General features: G+C 45.3%; 1 protein-coding gene across 1 annotated transcript in view; it reads right to left on the bottom strand.

Moving 5' to 3' along the window:
• The window catches only part of LOC134446966 (cytoplasmic phosphatidylinositol transfer protein 1-like), a 153912-nt gene that overhangs the window by 49285 nt on the left and 89627 nt on the right, over positions 1-15000 (bottom strand). The window contains exon 2 of the mRNA XM_063196258.1: positions 9077-9225. Coding sequence (XP_063052328.1) covers positions 9077-9225 — 149 coding nt within the window. The remainder of the gene's footprint in view (positions 1-9076; positions 9226-15000) is intronic.

Genomic DNA, 15000 nt, shown 5'->3' with positions numbered 1-15000 from the left:
GTGTCAGTAACAAAAGGGGACCTTGCCTTGAGAAGCCAGGAGAAAGAACCATAGATAACATATAGGACGAACAGCATAAAGAACGAATATAAAATAACACAAGAAATAGTGGAGATATAAGGTTTCGGTAACACTTTGTTTTAGGGATACATCTATTAGCACTAATACATACATTGTTCCTGTATAAGTAACTTGTAAGGCATGTACAAAGCAAAATCAAACATTTGTTAGGCATGTATTCGCAAATGTCTTGTTCATGCACAATAAGGGATTTATTACCAATTTAACCTTAGTAAGGACCTAGTAGGCCTTAGCATTTGCTTAGTACATGCCGGACAAGTTACTTATGCAGGTATTAACATTGTATGTATTAGTGGTAATAGATGTATCCCTAAAATAAAGTGTTACCAAGGTTTCTGCTGGCAGTGACACTATGCTACATATCCTGCTGTGACCTTCAGTGGTGTAGTGGGGATTTTTAAAGTGGGGGTACGCAATTTTTAACGTCATCAAATAATTAGGTAACTTTATCATGTCAAACCCCGCAACTGTCCTTAATCTACTGTCATTGCTTCCCCGTTTTCATCTGTTTGGTCAATCACCTGCAATACTGCTGTGATCATTCCTTTTTGTATTCAAACATGGGCAGAAGAAAAATCTCGCTTCAGGAGAAAGTGGGTGGACTGCGTACTCCCGCGTACCATGCCCACCACACCCCTGGTGACCTTAGCACAGGGCTGAAACACCTTGCCTTGAGAAGACATTTTGCTTTGTACATGCCTTATAAGTTACTTATACAGGCACATTGTATGTATTAGTGCTAATAGATGTATCCCTAAAATAAAGTGTTACCGAAAGAATTATAGATAGCATCCAGCCTATTCAACTTCATAGATAGCATCCAGCCTATTCAGCTTCATAGATAGCATACTATACAGCCTATTCAACTTCATAGATAGCATACTATACAGCCTATTCAACTTCATAGATAGCATACTATACAGCCTTTTCAACTAGCGTTCCATTTCCACTGGCCGGATGTGGACCGTTTAAAAAATCCTGTGGCCCAGTTTCTGATTTAAAATCGAATGTTGCTCACATGATTTTGTGTGTTGAACTATTTTATGTGGCGCGCGAAAACGGCAGGCATTTTTTTCCCATTCCACCTTCATGGTACTGAAGTGCCTTTTGCATACAGGATTGCACAGGAGAATAGAACAGAATATTTTTATTTTATTTATTTATTTCTCCTTTATTTTACTAGGGTAAAAACACATTGAGGCAGTTGCCTCTTTTTCAAGTGTGCCCTAGCCAAAAGAGCAGCAAAGACGCAAAACGCACTCCATACGACACACAGTACAGACAGAAACAAACAAGTCACAAAGGGGTCATTCCATGTCAATTCACATGATTCCCTAGAATCTCCCCACGTGACCCTCTCCGATTTACCCGATATCTCACATACAGGTACCTTTTGATGTCAATTGAAAGAATACCAAGTATTAGCACCCTACATCCAACGGTTGCAGAGATGAAGCCCTCTAAAGTTGGGGTGCCATGCCCACTTTTCAAGCCTGTGAATTGCATACAAAATTTACAAGCAGATTTTGACCCCTCTGGTTTTAGTTTCAAGGGAGATACAGGCCTAAAAATCACCATGGCCCCTCAGTATGACCACGTCTACCAGAGGATGTACTTACAAATGGCTATATTAAGCCTTAAAAACTGAATTTGTGAAAAGCGTGATGAAGAGTCTTGCCATTTTGGGGTTCCAGAACTTGGGCACTATGTATGCTTTGGGAGTTATAATTGATTTTCCATCATATTTGGGAACTGTACAGTGTAATCCAAAAAATGTAGGGTGCTCAGACTTTCAAAGATAAAATAGGAGGGACTCAAAAACAGCTTTGAGACAAAATAATCTTACGGTACCCTCTACTTCAGGCATCAAATTAACCATGTGGGCACTTGATGACTGGAACGCCCTTTTAATCCCATGTACAGTAGCACTGTATTAAACATTCAAGCTTGGAAAAACTTTGTTTTTCAAAGTTCTTCATATTAATCTTGGCCTTCAAAGTATATGTTTTTATCTATATCTTATCACAGTGTCTGTATTGTCTGCTGCCATCTGCTGGTCTAAAAAAGTAACAACAGCGTAATGTAAGAAAACAAAAGGGGCTTGGAAATCTTGCCCATAATTTACCAATAAAGCACTGTAATTATACAGTATATTGCTATATATTAATTATGATTTTAACAAGCATGATGAATATTTCTAGTTTAAATAATTTCTTAAGTGTGACTGCTTAATGCTCAATCATGATGCCAGTCCCAAGATGGCCTCAACCCTGCACTACATTTCTACCAGACATAGGGGTGGGTGTGTCCTAGTAGAAATGTGATCATGATTGAGCATTCTGCATAATGCTTGTTAAAATCATAATTAATATATAGCAATATACTGTAGAATTAAAGTGCTTTATTGGTAGCCTAACGAGCTTAACCCCTAGGGGCGTCTAGATTTCTAGGCTACTTTATTGGTAAATTATGGGCAAGATTTTCCAGCCCCTTTTGTTTTCTTACATTGTGCTGTTGTTACGTTCTTTGACCAGCAGATGGCAGCAGACAAAACAGACACTGTGATAAGACACAGACAAAAACATATACTTTGAAGGCCAAGATTAATATGAAGAACTTTGAAAAACAAAGTTTTTCCAAGCTTGAATGTTTGATACAGTGCTACTGTACATGGGGTTAAAAGGGCGTTCCAGTCATCAAGTGCCCACATGGTTAATTTGAGGCCTGAAGTAGAGGGTACTGTGAGGTCATTTTGTCCAAAAGCTGTTTTTGAGTCCCTCCTATTCCATCAATAAAAGTCTGAGTGCCCTATGTTTTTTGGAATACACTGTACAGTTCCCAAATATGATGGAAAATCGATTATAACTCCCAAAGCATACATAGTTTCCAAGATCTGGAACCCCAAAATGGCAAGACACTTCATCACGTTTTTCACAAATTCAATTTTTAAGGCTTAATATAGCCAAAAATAATCAAGGCATGCTATTTGTAAGTACATCATCTGGCAGACAGGGTCATATTGAGGGGCCATGGTGATTTTTAAAACCAGAGGTGTCAAAATCTGCTTGTAAATTTTGTATGCAATTCACAGGCTTGAAAAGTGGGCATGGCACCCCAACTTTGGAGGGCTTCATCTCTGCAACCATTAGACGTAGGGTGCTAATACTTGGTATTCTTTCAATTGACATCAAAAGGTACCTGTATGTGAAATATCGGGTAAATCGGAGAGGGTCATGTGGGGAAGGCGTGTGAATTGACATGGAATGACCCAAAAACAACATATCCAGACAGCAAAGCATAAAAGATTGAGACATAAAAACATGCAAGACATTACCATAGAGAAACATGCAGGACATAACAAAAACATGCAAGCAAGACAAACAGCGCTCATCAATAAAATACACAACAAGGACATAACTTAACAAGAAGCATAGACCAATGCAGACACTTACAGGATGAAAATAAGACATGCTACGCTGTTATAAAAGAAAAGAAAAGAAATAGAAATATCATACATGATCTGCTTTTCATAACTGAGGTCAGTAACTATGGACTCTTCTGTGTTTTTTTTTTTTTTACCTCACAAGAATTGCCATGTCCCGTTTCCTTATTGGTGAATATATAATCCATGACAGTTTAACATTATTGATACAATTATGGAAATAAATCAACTTTTCCCATGCTATTCTAATAAAGTGACCTGGAGCTGTAAATATATAATCTGTTTTTCATAATCTGACGTTTTTGAATGACGTCAGTAATTATGGACTCTTGTGTGCGATTTTTCCCCTCACAAGAATTGCCATGTCCCTTTTCCCCATTGCATTGGTGCTTTTGTTTTCAGATGAGGTGACGTGAATGCTGGGGTAAAGTACCACTGCAGCTCCTGTGTGTGACGCTACAGTTTCTCTCCCCTCTGGGTGGCAAGTCTCCCCTTCCTTGCCCTTACAGCAGACGAGAGAGATGAATTATTGATGTCCTGATGCTTGCCTTGCAGCAGCGTGTGGTTTTTTTTTGTGTGTATGTCGTGTTTTTGTGCTGAGGCATCTGTTTTGTTCTCCCACAGTGACTGGGGAGTAGGGCTGCACGATATATCAAAAATGTATCGAAATTGCGATATCAAGAGTGGCGATATGCGTATCGCGAAAATGTATTAATTGTCGATAACAAGTATAACATTTCTCTGCTGTCTAATCACTAGCTGAATGTCAACAAATGTACGAGAAGCCTGCCACGACCAAAGCCACACCCCCCCACCACACAGACCGACAAATTAGTGACAAGAAAAAACTTGAGGTGTTGCACGTTGTTATCGAGTATCGTTTTTTTTCTCTGATATCGTGCCCCTACTGGGGAGAGAGTGTTACGTGGAGAGAGAGGGTGTGTTTGGGATTGAATGGCAAATCCCTGGAGGTCTTCTGCTCTACTGCCAGTTCGCCAGCGATGCCTCTGTCACGTCAGCACATCAGAGCTCAGTACATTCAAGAGATGATGCTTGAATACTGTGGCACTATTTGCATATTTTTTTGCCACTTTTTTCCCCTCTGTAACGAATGTGGGGTGCACAGACACTGCCTGCCTTAGCCAGCGGACTAACTTGCAAAAGACAATACAGTGTCTGTGTGGCTACCCTGGTTCACTTTTTTTTGCCTCATTTTCCGTCTCTCCCCTTCACACGGGCACTGTGGCCAACAAACATTTAGCGACTTACTGCACTTCATACTCCTTCTCCCTCTTTCTCTCATCACTCTCTGTTCTTATGTACTCCCTCTTTCTGTCATCTCTCAGATGAGGCATGAGATGGGGAGAATAAGCACCCTCTCCTCACTACCCTCTCCCTCCTCACTACCCTCTCCTCTCTTCTCCAGTAGTAAGACTCCACTCGCTCATTCTCTCATCCCTCTGTGCTTATATTCTCTCTCTCTCTCTTTTGTCTCTCCCTCTCCGTCTCTCTTTTGTCTCTCTCCGTCTCTCTCTCTCTCTCTCTATCTATCTCCTCCCTTCTCCAGTAGTAAGACCCCACTTGCTCATTCTCTCATCTCTCTGTTATTATACTGTATTCTCTCCATTTCTCTCTCTCTCTCTCTCTCTCTCTCTCTCTAGTAGTGCTTGGTCAGCTCTGCTGGCTGCAATAGGATGCTGACACAGGAATTTTCTCCCCGACTAAAATCATCCACGCTCTGCAGACCTCCCTCCCTCCTCCTCCTTCTCTCTCAATCCCTTCCCTCTCTCCTCCTCCTCCTCCTCTCTCCAACCCTTCTCTCTCTCCTCCTCCTCTCTCCAACCCTTCCCTCTCTCCTCCTCCTCCTCCTTCTCTCTCCTCCTCCTCCTCCTTCTCTCTCCTCCTCCTCTCTCCAACCCTTCCCTCTCTCCTCCTCCTCCTCCTTCTCTCTCCTCCTCCTCTCTCCAACCCTTCCCTCTCTCCTCCTCCTCTCTCCAAACCTTCCCTCTCTCCTCCTCTGTCCAACAACTTCCCTCTCTCCTCCTCCTCCTCCTCTGTCCAACAACTTCCCTCTCTCCTCCTCCTCCTTCTCTCTCCAATCCTTCACTCTCTCCTCCTCCTCCTCCTCCATCTCCTCTCTCCAACCCTTCCCTCTCTCCTCTTCCTCCTTCTATCTCCAACCCTTCCCTCTCTCCTCCTCCTCCTTCTCTCTCTCTCCAACCCTTCCCTCTCTCCTCCTCCTCCTCTCTGCAACCCTTCTCTCTCTCTTCTCTGCCTCCTTCTCATGTTCTTCCCTCTCTCCTCTTCTTCTCTTTGCCCGTATCCACGCTCATCTGCTCTGATATTCGTTTCCCTCTTCTCATCTCCATTTATATCCTCCAGCCCTCTCTCTTCCTCTCTTCCTCCCTCTCTTCCTCTCTCCTCCCTCTCTTCCTCTCTTCCTCTCTTCCTCCCTCTCTTCCTCTCTTCCTCTCTTCCTCCCTCTCTTCCTCTCTTCCTCCCTCTCTTCCTCTCTTCCTCTCTTCATCTCTTCCTCTCTCTTCCTCTCTTCCTCCCTCTCTTCCTCTCTTCCTCCCTCTCTTCCTCTCTTCCTCCCTCTCTTCCTCTCTTCCTCCCTCTCTTCCTCTCTTCCTCCCTCTCTTCCTCTCTCCTCCCTCTCTTCCTCTCTTCCTCCCTCTCTTCCTCTCTTCCTCTCTTCCTCTAATATTGCCCTCTTCCTCCCTTCCTCTCTTCCTCTAATAGTGCTCTCTTCCTCTCTTCATCTCTTCCTCTAATAGTGCTCTCTTCCTCCCTTCCTCTCTTCCTCTATTCCTCTAATAGTGCTCTCTTCCTCTCTTCCTCTCTTCCTCCCTTCCTCTAATATTGCCCTCTTCCTCTCTTCCTCTAATATTGCCCTCTTCCTCTCTTCCTCTCTTCCTCCCTTCCTCTCATAGTGCTCTCTTCCTCTCTTCCTCTCTTCCTCCCTTCCTCTCATAGTGCTCTCTTCCTCTCTTCCTCCCTCTCTTCCTCTCTTCCTCTCTTCCTCTAATAATGCTCTCTTCCTCTCTTCCTCTCTTCCTCTCTTCCTCCCTTCCTCCCTTCCTCTCTTCCTCTAATAGTGCTCTCTTCCTCTCTTCCTCTCTTCCTCTCTTCCTCCCTTCCTCTCTTCCTCTAATATTGCCCTCTTCCTCTCTTCCTCTCTTCCTCTCTTCCTCTAATATTGCCCTCTTCCTCTCTTCCTCTCTTCCTCTCTTCCTCTCTTCCTCTATTCCTCTAATAGTGCTTCACTTTCTTCAAATTAAATTACAGTGCATTACACGTAGCTGGCGGATTCATCCAAAGTGACTTAAAAAAGTTATTTGGGTCAGTAAGTGGCATTAGTTACAGTCCCTGGAGCCAGGGACAGTGCAATTGGTGTGTGTGTGTGTGTGTGTGTGTGTGTGCGTGCGTGTGTCACCAGGGCACATGGAGTTCATGCCCCTGTATGGAGTGAGTTGCTCAAATGTGCTTCAGCCAGATGATATGGGATTGGAAGCCTGCAACCCTCTGACTTTAAGCCCAACTCTATAACCAATAGACCACGACTACCAAAACCATGCTGCATACTGTATGAGAAACAGCATGTATCTGATCTTCTCTCCCCTATTCTCCTGTGATTTTTAGATGCGTCGTAGCATCTCTATAAGACTCTCTATCTCTATAAGTCCGTCCGACTGTCCGTCCATCCGTCCGTCTGTCCATCTGAAACACATTCTTGAAATCGGCCAAAACACGGTCTTCACCGCCAACGGACGCATCTTTGTCCGCTTGTCGGACTTGTTTACCGGTATCTTCGAAAACATTAACTCCCTCTCAAATCTCTCTCTCTGGTGCCCCTACAAATCTGCCAATGTGCCAAGTCGGGACGTTACGGCCCTAGGATCTGCAATGTGCAGAGTGACGATAGCCCTCATCCACATCCTCAGAGGGCCACAGCTGCAGCTGCCAAATGCTTTGTATGATTCAACATAAGGAGAAAGGAGCGAAACAGATGAACGTGTGTGTGTGTGTGTGTGTGTGAGAGAGAGAGAGAGAGAGAGAGAGAGTGAGGGCAGGCGTGAAGAGAAGAAAGAGCGAGAGAGAGAGTGTGTGTGTGTGTGTGTGTGTGTGTGTGTGTGTGTGTGTGTGTGTGTGTGTGTGTGTGTGTGAGAGAGAGAGAGAGAGAGAGAGAGAGAGAGAGAGAGAGAGAGAGAGAGAGAGAAATAGAGAGAGAGAGGGAGGGAGAGAAAGTCAGGGCTGGCAGGCGTGAGGAGAAAAAGATGGAGAGAAGGGGTGCGTGAGACAGCGAGAGAGAGAAGGTGTGAGAGAGAGAGAGAGAGAGAGAGAGAGAGAGAGGGTGAAAGAGAGAGAGAGAGAGAGAGAGATAAAGAATTGGACAGATAAATGCACATCAACGTCCAATTATGCAACAGATGGCACCGCAGCAATCGAGTTATCGCTGCAGCATGTGATGCACGCTGATTTGCTTATCAATGAGATTGCATAACGTTGCAACATACACGGAGGGACAGAGAAGAGGATCTGACTGACTGCTGTGTTCCTAAACAAATGAAGAGTTTGTTTTTAATGCAATGTAAAAACCATTTAAATGTCATTTTCTTTTCTTTTTTTTATTTGAGATTAAGGTAACACTGGGGCAATTGGAGCTTGTTTGAATTTATGATGGAAAAAAACTGATACATTAACCAACAAATTTAGAATATCATACATGATTGACACAAAATATCTCCGGGTGTTCAAGCAAGCTTTGATCCAGAACTCTTGAGCCAGGTCCCTTCATGGCTTCTTCACCTGGGTGGCTTTCCTATATCGCTTCATAACTTTTCCATCAACTTTGTATTCAATTATCTTTCACTGATTCACCTCTACCAAGCGAATTAAATTAATTCGACAATGTTGGTGACGTGTTGTAGCGATACAACTGCTTTTCCATCATGTGTGTCGCATCAACTTTTTAATGCACAACGCTTTAAATTTATTTCCATCTTTGCTGGAAAAAGCGCATTGTGAGGGTGAGGATAGGGCCTGGTTAAAAATAAAATAAACATGAGGCTATATGCAATGCACATGTGCAACTGAGATTCAATGTCATTGTGGGTTTCTCGTTGGCATCAGCCTGCCGTACCATAGTCAACAGTATGTATGCATATGAACACATTATGCATTCTTAATAGCCCGTTATGTGACTAAAGATTACATCACGAAGTCACAAAGTCACAAAGTCACGAAGGATCATGACACTGAAGCCGTCAGCCTCACAACAACATCATGTGACATTAAAAAAAAACAAAAAAACATGTCAAATTATTTAACATGACCTATGACCTCTCACCCAGTAGAGTGTGCATATGCATAATGTGTGTGTGTGTGTGTGTGTGTGTGTGTGTGTGTGTGTGTGTGTACCTGTTGAGGTAGACGCGTTTCTCGGTGAACTGGCCCTGGCCGTGCGTGGGGTCCTCGTAGGGTGTGTGTGTGTGTGTGTGTGTGTGTGTGTGTGTGTGTGTGTGTGTGTGTGTGTGTGTGTGTGCTCCTCACCTGTTGAGGTAGACTCGTTTCTCGGTGAACTGGCCTTGGCCGTGTGTGGGGTCCTCGTAGGGCTCGTTCTGCACCACCTCCACCCCCTCGCCACGCTCACTCTGCTCATGACTGTGCTTACTGATCATGTAGAGCTGACCAATCCTGTACTGCAGAGAGACGGGGAGAGAGGGAGGGGGGGGGGGGGGGCAGAGAGGGAAGAGAGGGGGGGGAGGGAAAGAGGGAGAGAGAGATTGGTTTTAGAAACTATTTTTTTTACCATAAGGCTTGTGCAATCAAACTTTGGGCAATTACACAAGACACAAGGGTAAATTCACAAATACATAACTGAGCATAACTGTGTAAGGTGATGAAGAGAAGGAGAGAGATAGCCCCCAATACTGGAAGACAAAAGAGAGAGTAAAAGAGAGATTGTTATTGCCTGGCAATTATTTAGGCAATACTATAGGCCAGGGGTGTCAAACATACGGCCCGCGGGAGGGTTCCATCCGGCCCGGATGTAAAAAAAAAAAAGTTTCTTTTAATTTTTTTTTTTTTAATGAAATAGCCGAAATGCGCAATTACGGCCCTTGGGGCAAAATCGAAACCTGCATGACATTAACCCAATGGTCCCTCTGTTACACTGTATATATGTAGTAAAGTGCACCTCACACTTCTATTATAAATAGTGAATTTGTACTGTAACAGGCATTTCATAAAGCTCATAATATAGACCTCATATATAGAGATAAAATGTTAATACTTCTTATTTGTATTGTATTGGTATTGGTTGTAATTAAATAATAAATATAATAGGATTTGTATTGGTTCCTATTAAGCTCAAACTGGAAACGGGATGTTAGAATGCGTGAAAATGCAGGAAATTACATATAAGAAATACAAGACCCCCGGCTAAAATGAACTGTCCCATATTTCATTAATTGACGGTTGCCAATGAATGAATGAAGTCAAGGAAATTTTGCATAGGATTATCAGTATTGTATTGCTTTCTACATATTCAACACACTTAAAACGTGATAGTACTGAACACTAATCCTCTGCTTTACGTTTTTTTTCTTTTTTTTTCGCGATGATGTTACTAATGCGGCCCGCTTGAGGTCCACATGGGTTGTATGCGGCCCCCGGACCAGAATGAGTTTGACACCCCTGCTATAGGCCTACTGTAGATGGGTTTTTTGTTTATCAACACGGTGTTGTGAGGAGGGGCAAGACACTGGCAGCCAACCATGTGAGCTAATTTTTTGACCGACAGCGGTTTCAAACAATCAGAGGTTGAGTTGTGCGCAGCTAGTTTCACACAGCCAGGAGAAAACAAAAGTTTAGTACCCATGTATACTATGGCAATTAAGATCCACTGAGTGTCCTTTGGAGAGATAGAGACAACCGACACCAGTAGCCATTGGCCGTACTGCTCAGGGTATCTTATATCAGGAGATCATAACACAATCAACACCAGTTATAATCAACACCATTCACAATCAACACCAGTTTCAACACACAATCAACACCATTTTCACAGTTAACACCAGTTTTCCAAAAAAACAGCAGTTTCGTTTTATTCCTTGCTTAATCATTTGACATTCATGGTGAATTCTCAGGAAATAAGGCATAGCAAAGATAAAGGATTTTTGTGTCATGCGGCGGCGGTCAGTGGCCAAAATCTTGTCAATTATAACCACGAGGCCAAACAGACAGACAGGCAGACAGACAGAGACAGCGCAGATGAGACAGGCCAGCGTGCTCCCAGAAACAGACAGACAGCGCGGATGAGACAGGTCAGCGCAACAAGAAACAGACAGACTGCGCGGATGAAACAGGTCAGCGCAACAAGAAGGGAAGAGTGTGTGTGTGTCTGTGTGTGTGTGTGTGTGTGTGTGTGTGTGTGTGTGTGTGTGTGTGTGTGTGTGTGTGTGTGTGTGTGTGTATGTGTGTGTGCGCGTGTGTGTGTGTGTGTCTGTGTGTGTATGTGTGTGTGTGTGTGTGTGTGTGTGTGTGTGTGTGTGTGTGTATGTGTATGTGTGTGTGTGTGTGTGTTTATATGTGTGTGTGCGTGTGTGTGTGTGTATGTGCGTGTGTGTGCGTGTGTGTGTGTGTGTGTGTGTGTGTGTGTGTGTGTGTGTGTGTGTGTGTGTGTGTGTATGTGTGTGTGTGTGTGTGTGTGTGTATGTGCGTGCGTGTGTGTGTATGTGCGTGAGTGCATGCGTGTGTGTGTGTGTGTCTGTGCTGGAGAGATAAATAGAATGTGTGGGTGTTAGTGACGGAGGGAGGCTTGAAATGCAGCGTAAATTATTCAGGCTAAATCCCCCTGGCTGCCTTTCTGATCACTCCAAAGCTGACGGACAGTAGAGGAGGACGAGAGAGGAAGAGGATAGAGAGGGAAGAGAGGAAGAGAGGAAGAGGAGGAGAGGAAGAGAGGAAGAGGGGAAGAGGGAAGAGAGGAAGAGAGGAAGAGAGGAAGAGAGGAAGAGAGAAGAGAGGAAGAGAGGAAGAGGGAAGAGAGGAAGAGAGGAAGAGGGAAGAGAGGAAGAGGGAAGAGAGGAAGAGAGGAAGAGAGGAAGAGGGAAGAGAGGAAGAGAGGAAGAGAGGAAGAGGGAAGAGAGGAAGAGGGAAGAGAGGAAGAGAGGAAGAGGGAAGAGAGGAAGAGAGGAAGAGAGGAAGAGGGAAGAGGGGAAGAGGGGAAGAGAGGAAGAGAGGAAGAGAGGAAGAGAGGAAGAGGGAAGAGAGGAAGAGAGGATAGAGAGGAAGAGAGGAAGAGAGGAAGAGAGGAGGAGGGAAGAGAGGAAGATGGAAGAGAGGATAGAGAGGAAGAGGGAGGAGGAGGAGGAGAGAAGAGGGAAGAGAGGGAGAGAGGAAGAGAGGATAGAGAGGAAGAGGGAGGAGGAGGAGGAGAGAAGAGGGAAGAGAGGAAGAGGAGGAGAGGAAGAGAGAAGAGAGGAAGAGAGGAAGAGAGGAAGAGGGAAGAGAGGAAGAGGGAGGAGGAGGAGGAGAGAAGAGGGAAGAGAGGAAGAGAGGAAGAGAGGAAGAGGGAAGAGAGGAGGAGGAGGAGGAGAGAAGAGGGAAGAGAGGAAGAGAGGAAGAGAGGAAGAGAGGAAGAGAGGATAGAGAGGAAGAGGGAGGAGGAGGAGGAGAGAAGAGGGAAGAGAGGAAGAGAGGAAGAGAGGAAGAGGGAGGAGGAGGAGGAGGAGAGAAGAGGGAAGAGAGGAAGAGAGGAAGAGAGGAAGAGAGGAGGAGGGGGGGAACAATACCTTGTCAATAGGAATGGGACTCCATTTTTAAATATTTGATATACAGAATGGTAGAGATATTTAGAATAGTCCTTTCGAATTTGAAAATTCGACATGACGGCCTCAAAATCCACACTCATAAAAATGCAGACCCCTCCTCTCCTCTCATTCAATCTCCTCTCTCTCTTGTCTGCCGGTCCTCTTATAAATCCATCCTTCTCAGTGTCTCTTATGCAATTCCTCAATTTGCCCCACGCCCTTCAGGATCACAGTAGATGTTTCTCCCCCCCCCCTCTCTCTCTCTCTTTCCCCCCTCTCTTTTGCTCTCTCTCTCTCTCTCTCTCTCTCTCTCCCTCTCTCTCTCTCTCTCTCTGAGTCTCTCTCTCTCTCTCTCTCTCTCTCTCTCTCTCTCTCTCTCTCTCCCTCTCCCCCTCTCTCTCTCCCTCTCTCTCTCCATCTCCCTCTCTCTCTCTCCCTCCCTCTCTCTCCCTCCCTCTCTCTCCCTCCCCTGCTATTCTTCACTTCAGTCTCTCCCCTGCCAATGAGGCACAGCGTCCGCATCAACACAGGCCACAGCCAAGAAAGACACCTGGGTCCCCGTGTGAGCCGTCTAGCACAGCGCAGTGCAGTGCAGTGCAGACCAGGCTGAGTGGGAGGGAGGGAGGAAGGGTGGGAGGGTAGAGGAGGGTGGGAGGGTAGAGGAGGGTAGAGGAGGGTGGGAGGGTAGAGGAGGGTGGGAGGGTAGAGGAGGGTGGGAGGGTAGAGGAGGGTGGGAGGGAGGAAGGGTGGGAGGGTAGAGGAGGGTGGGAGGGTAGAGGAGGGTGGGAGGGTAGAGGAGGGTGGGAGGGAGGAAGGAAGGGTGGGAGGGTAGAGGAGGGAGGGAGGGTAGAGGAGGGAGGGAGTGAGGAAGGGTGGGAGGGTAGAGGAGGGTGGGAGGGAGGAAGGGTGGGAGGGTAGAGGAGGGTGGGAGGGTAGAGGAGGGTGGGAGGGTAGAGGAGGGTGGGAGGGAGGAGGGTGGGAGGGTAGAGGAGGGTGGGAGGGTAGAGGAGGGTGGGAGGGAGGAAGGGTGGGAGGGTAGAGGAGGGTGGGAGGGTAGAGGAGGGTGGGAGGGAGGAAGGGTGGGAGGGTAGAGGAGGGTGGGAGGGTAGAGGAGGGTGGGAGGGTAGAGGAGGGTGGGAGGGGGAGGGAAGGGTGGGAGGGTAGAGGAGGGTGGGAGGGGTTAGAGGAGGGTGGGAGGGAGGAAGGGTGGGAGGGTTAGAGGAGGGTGGGAGGGTAGAGGAGGGTGGGAGGGAGGAAGGGTGGGAGGGTAGAGGAGGGTGGGAGGGAGGAAGGGTGGGAGGGTAGAGGAGGGTGGGAGGGTAGTTAATGATATGCTTGCTGATCTCATCAGTGAATTGCCAGCAGAGCTTGGGGACGGCTTTGTAAAGTAATGGCAAATATCAGGCTGCATTTGAGGAGCTTTGTTGCAAAATGACTCGCATTGCATTGCAAAATGCATTTTATATTTTAAAAAAAAGAATGCCCTCAAAATATTTGAATGTCAAGAATTCACAATGATGAAAGGATGTGCGACAGTCCGTAGTTTCCAATAATAAAATGCCAAAAGTAAAAAAAAGGCATATTAGTCATTTTGCAACGATTATTTAACATGATAACATATGAGTGTTTTCAAATTTGTCTGTGACTTCAGGGAATCTGAGCCCCTGTCTCCTGAAGGCAGTGTGTTCTGTTCTGACATCTGTTGTGAACTGGCAAAAGAAGACCTTGTAGCACCATCACAGCCGGTTTACATATGTATATAACTTAGAACCTCTATTGTAGTACCATATCGTCATTCAATCCCACATCCCCCCACACGACACGCTGCTTTCCTGACGCAGCGGGAGACCAAACAGATGCATCAGCAAAAAGAAAAAAAACATGTCATACACACACACAGATGCATCAGCACAAAAACACGTCATACACACACACAGAAGAAAACATTCACATTAAGCCTCAGCACATAAATTAACAATGCCGTCTACCAAGAGACAAGAAAAACATCTGAGAGTGATACTGTCCCATTTTTGGAAATAAGCTTATTTTACACCTCCCCTTGAGTTGAATAATAGGGTTTTACCGTTCTGTACTTTCAACCGTTCTCTGGGTATGGCAGTGCAATTTTACCTCCAAGCTAGCAGTTAACATTGAGTCATATGAGACCAGCTGGCGGCTAACTGGTCTCATAAAATGGGACAGAATCACTTTAAGTCCCACACGGGAACTGGAACAGTTCTGCGCCCCAGTGTTCATGACGAGTTCCTCTGGAATAACGCCAATGATGGCGTAGATACACACTGTCCCTTGTGCATAACATCAACAACATGGTGACGTACATTAGCCAGTGTAACACAGTAAAGAGAGAGAGAGAGAGAGAGAGAGAGAGAGAGAGAGAGAGAGAGAGAGAGAGAGAGAGAGACAGAGAGAGAGAATGAATGAATGAATGAATGAATAAATGAATGAATGTGTGATAGCCATTCCTTTGTTTTGGGTTATTTTTAGATAATATTTTGGTTTTTTGGTATTTGTTTATTATAAACTAATAGAATGAAGTTTAGTAAATAATGGACATTTTTTATGGAAACAGTCTTTGAGGCCGAGCTGCTACCCATCTCATCACGTGATGCATGAATTTGGAGACATTACCTGTGACGCAGG

Source organism: Engraulis encrasicolus, chromosome 1 (assembly GCF_034702125.1).
Source record: "Engraulis encrasicolus isolate BLACKSEA-1 chromosome 1, IST_EnEncr_1.0, whole genome shotgun sequence".
Taxonomy (NCBI): domain Eukaryota; kingdom Metazoa; phylum Chordata; class Actinopteri; order Clupeiformes; family Engraulidae; genus Engraulis; species Engraulis encrasicolus.
This window is presented reverse-complemented; position numbering and strand designations above follow the sequence as displayed.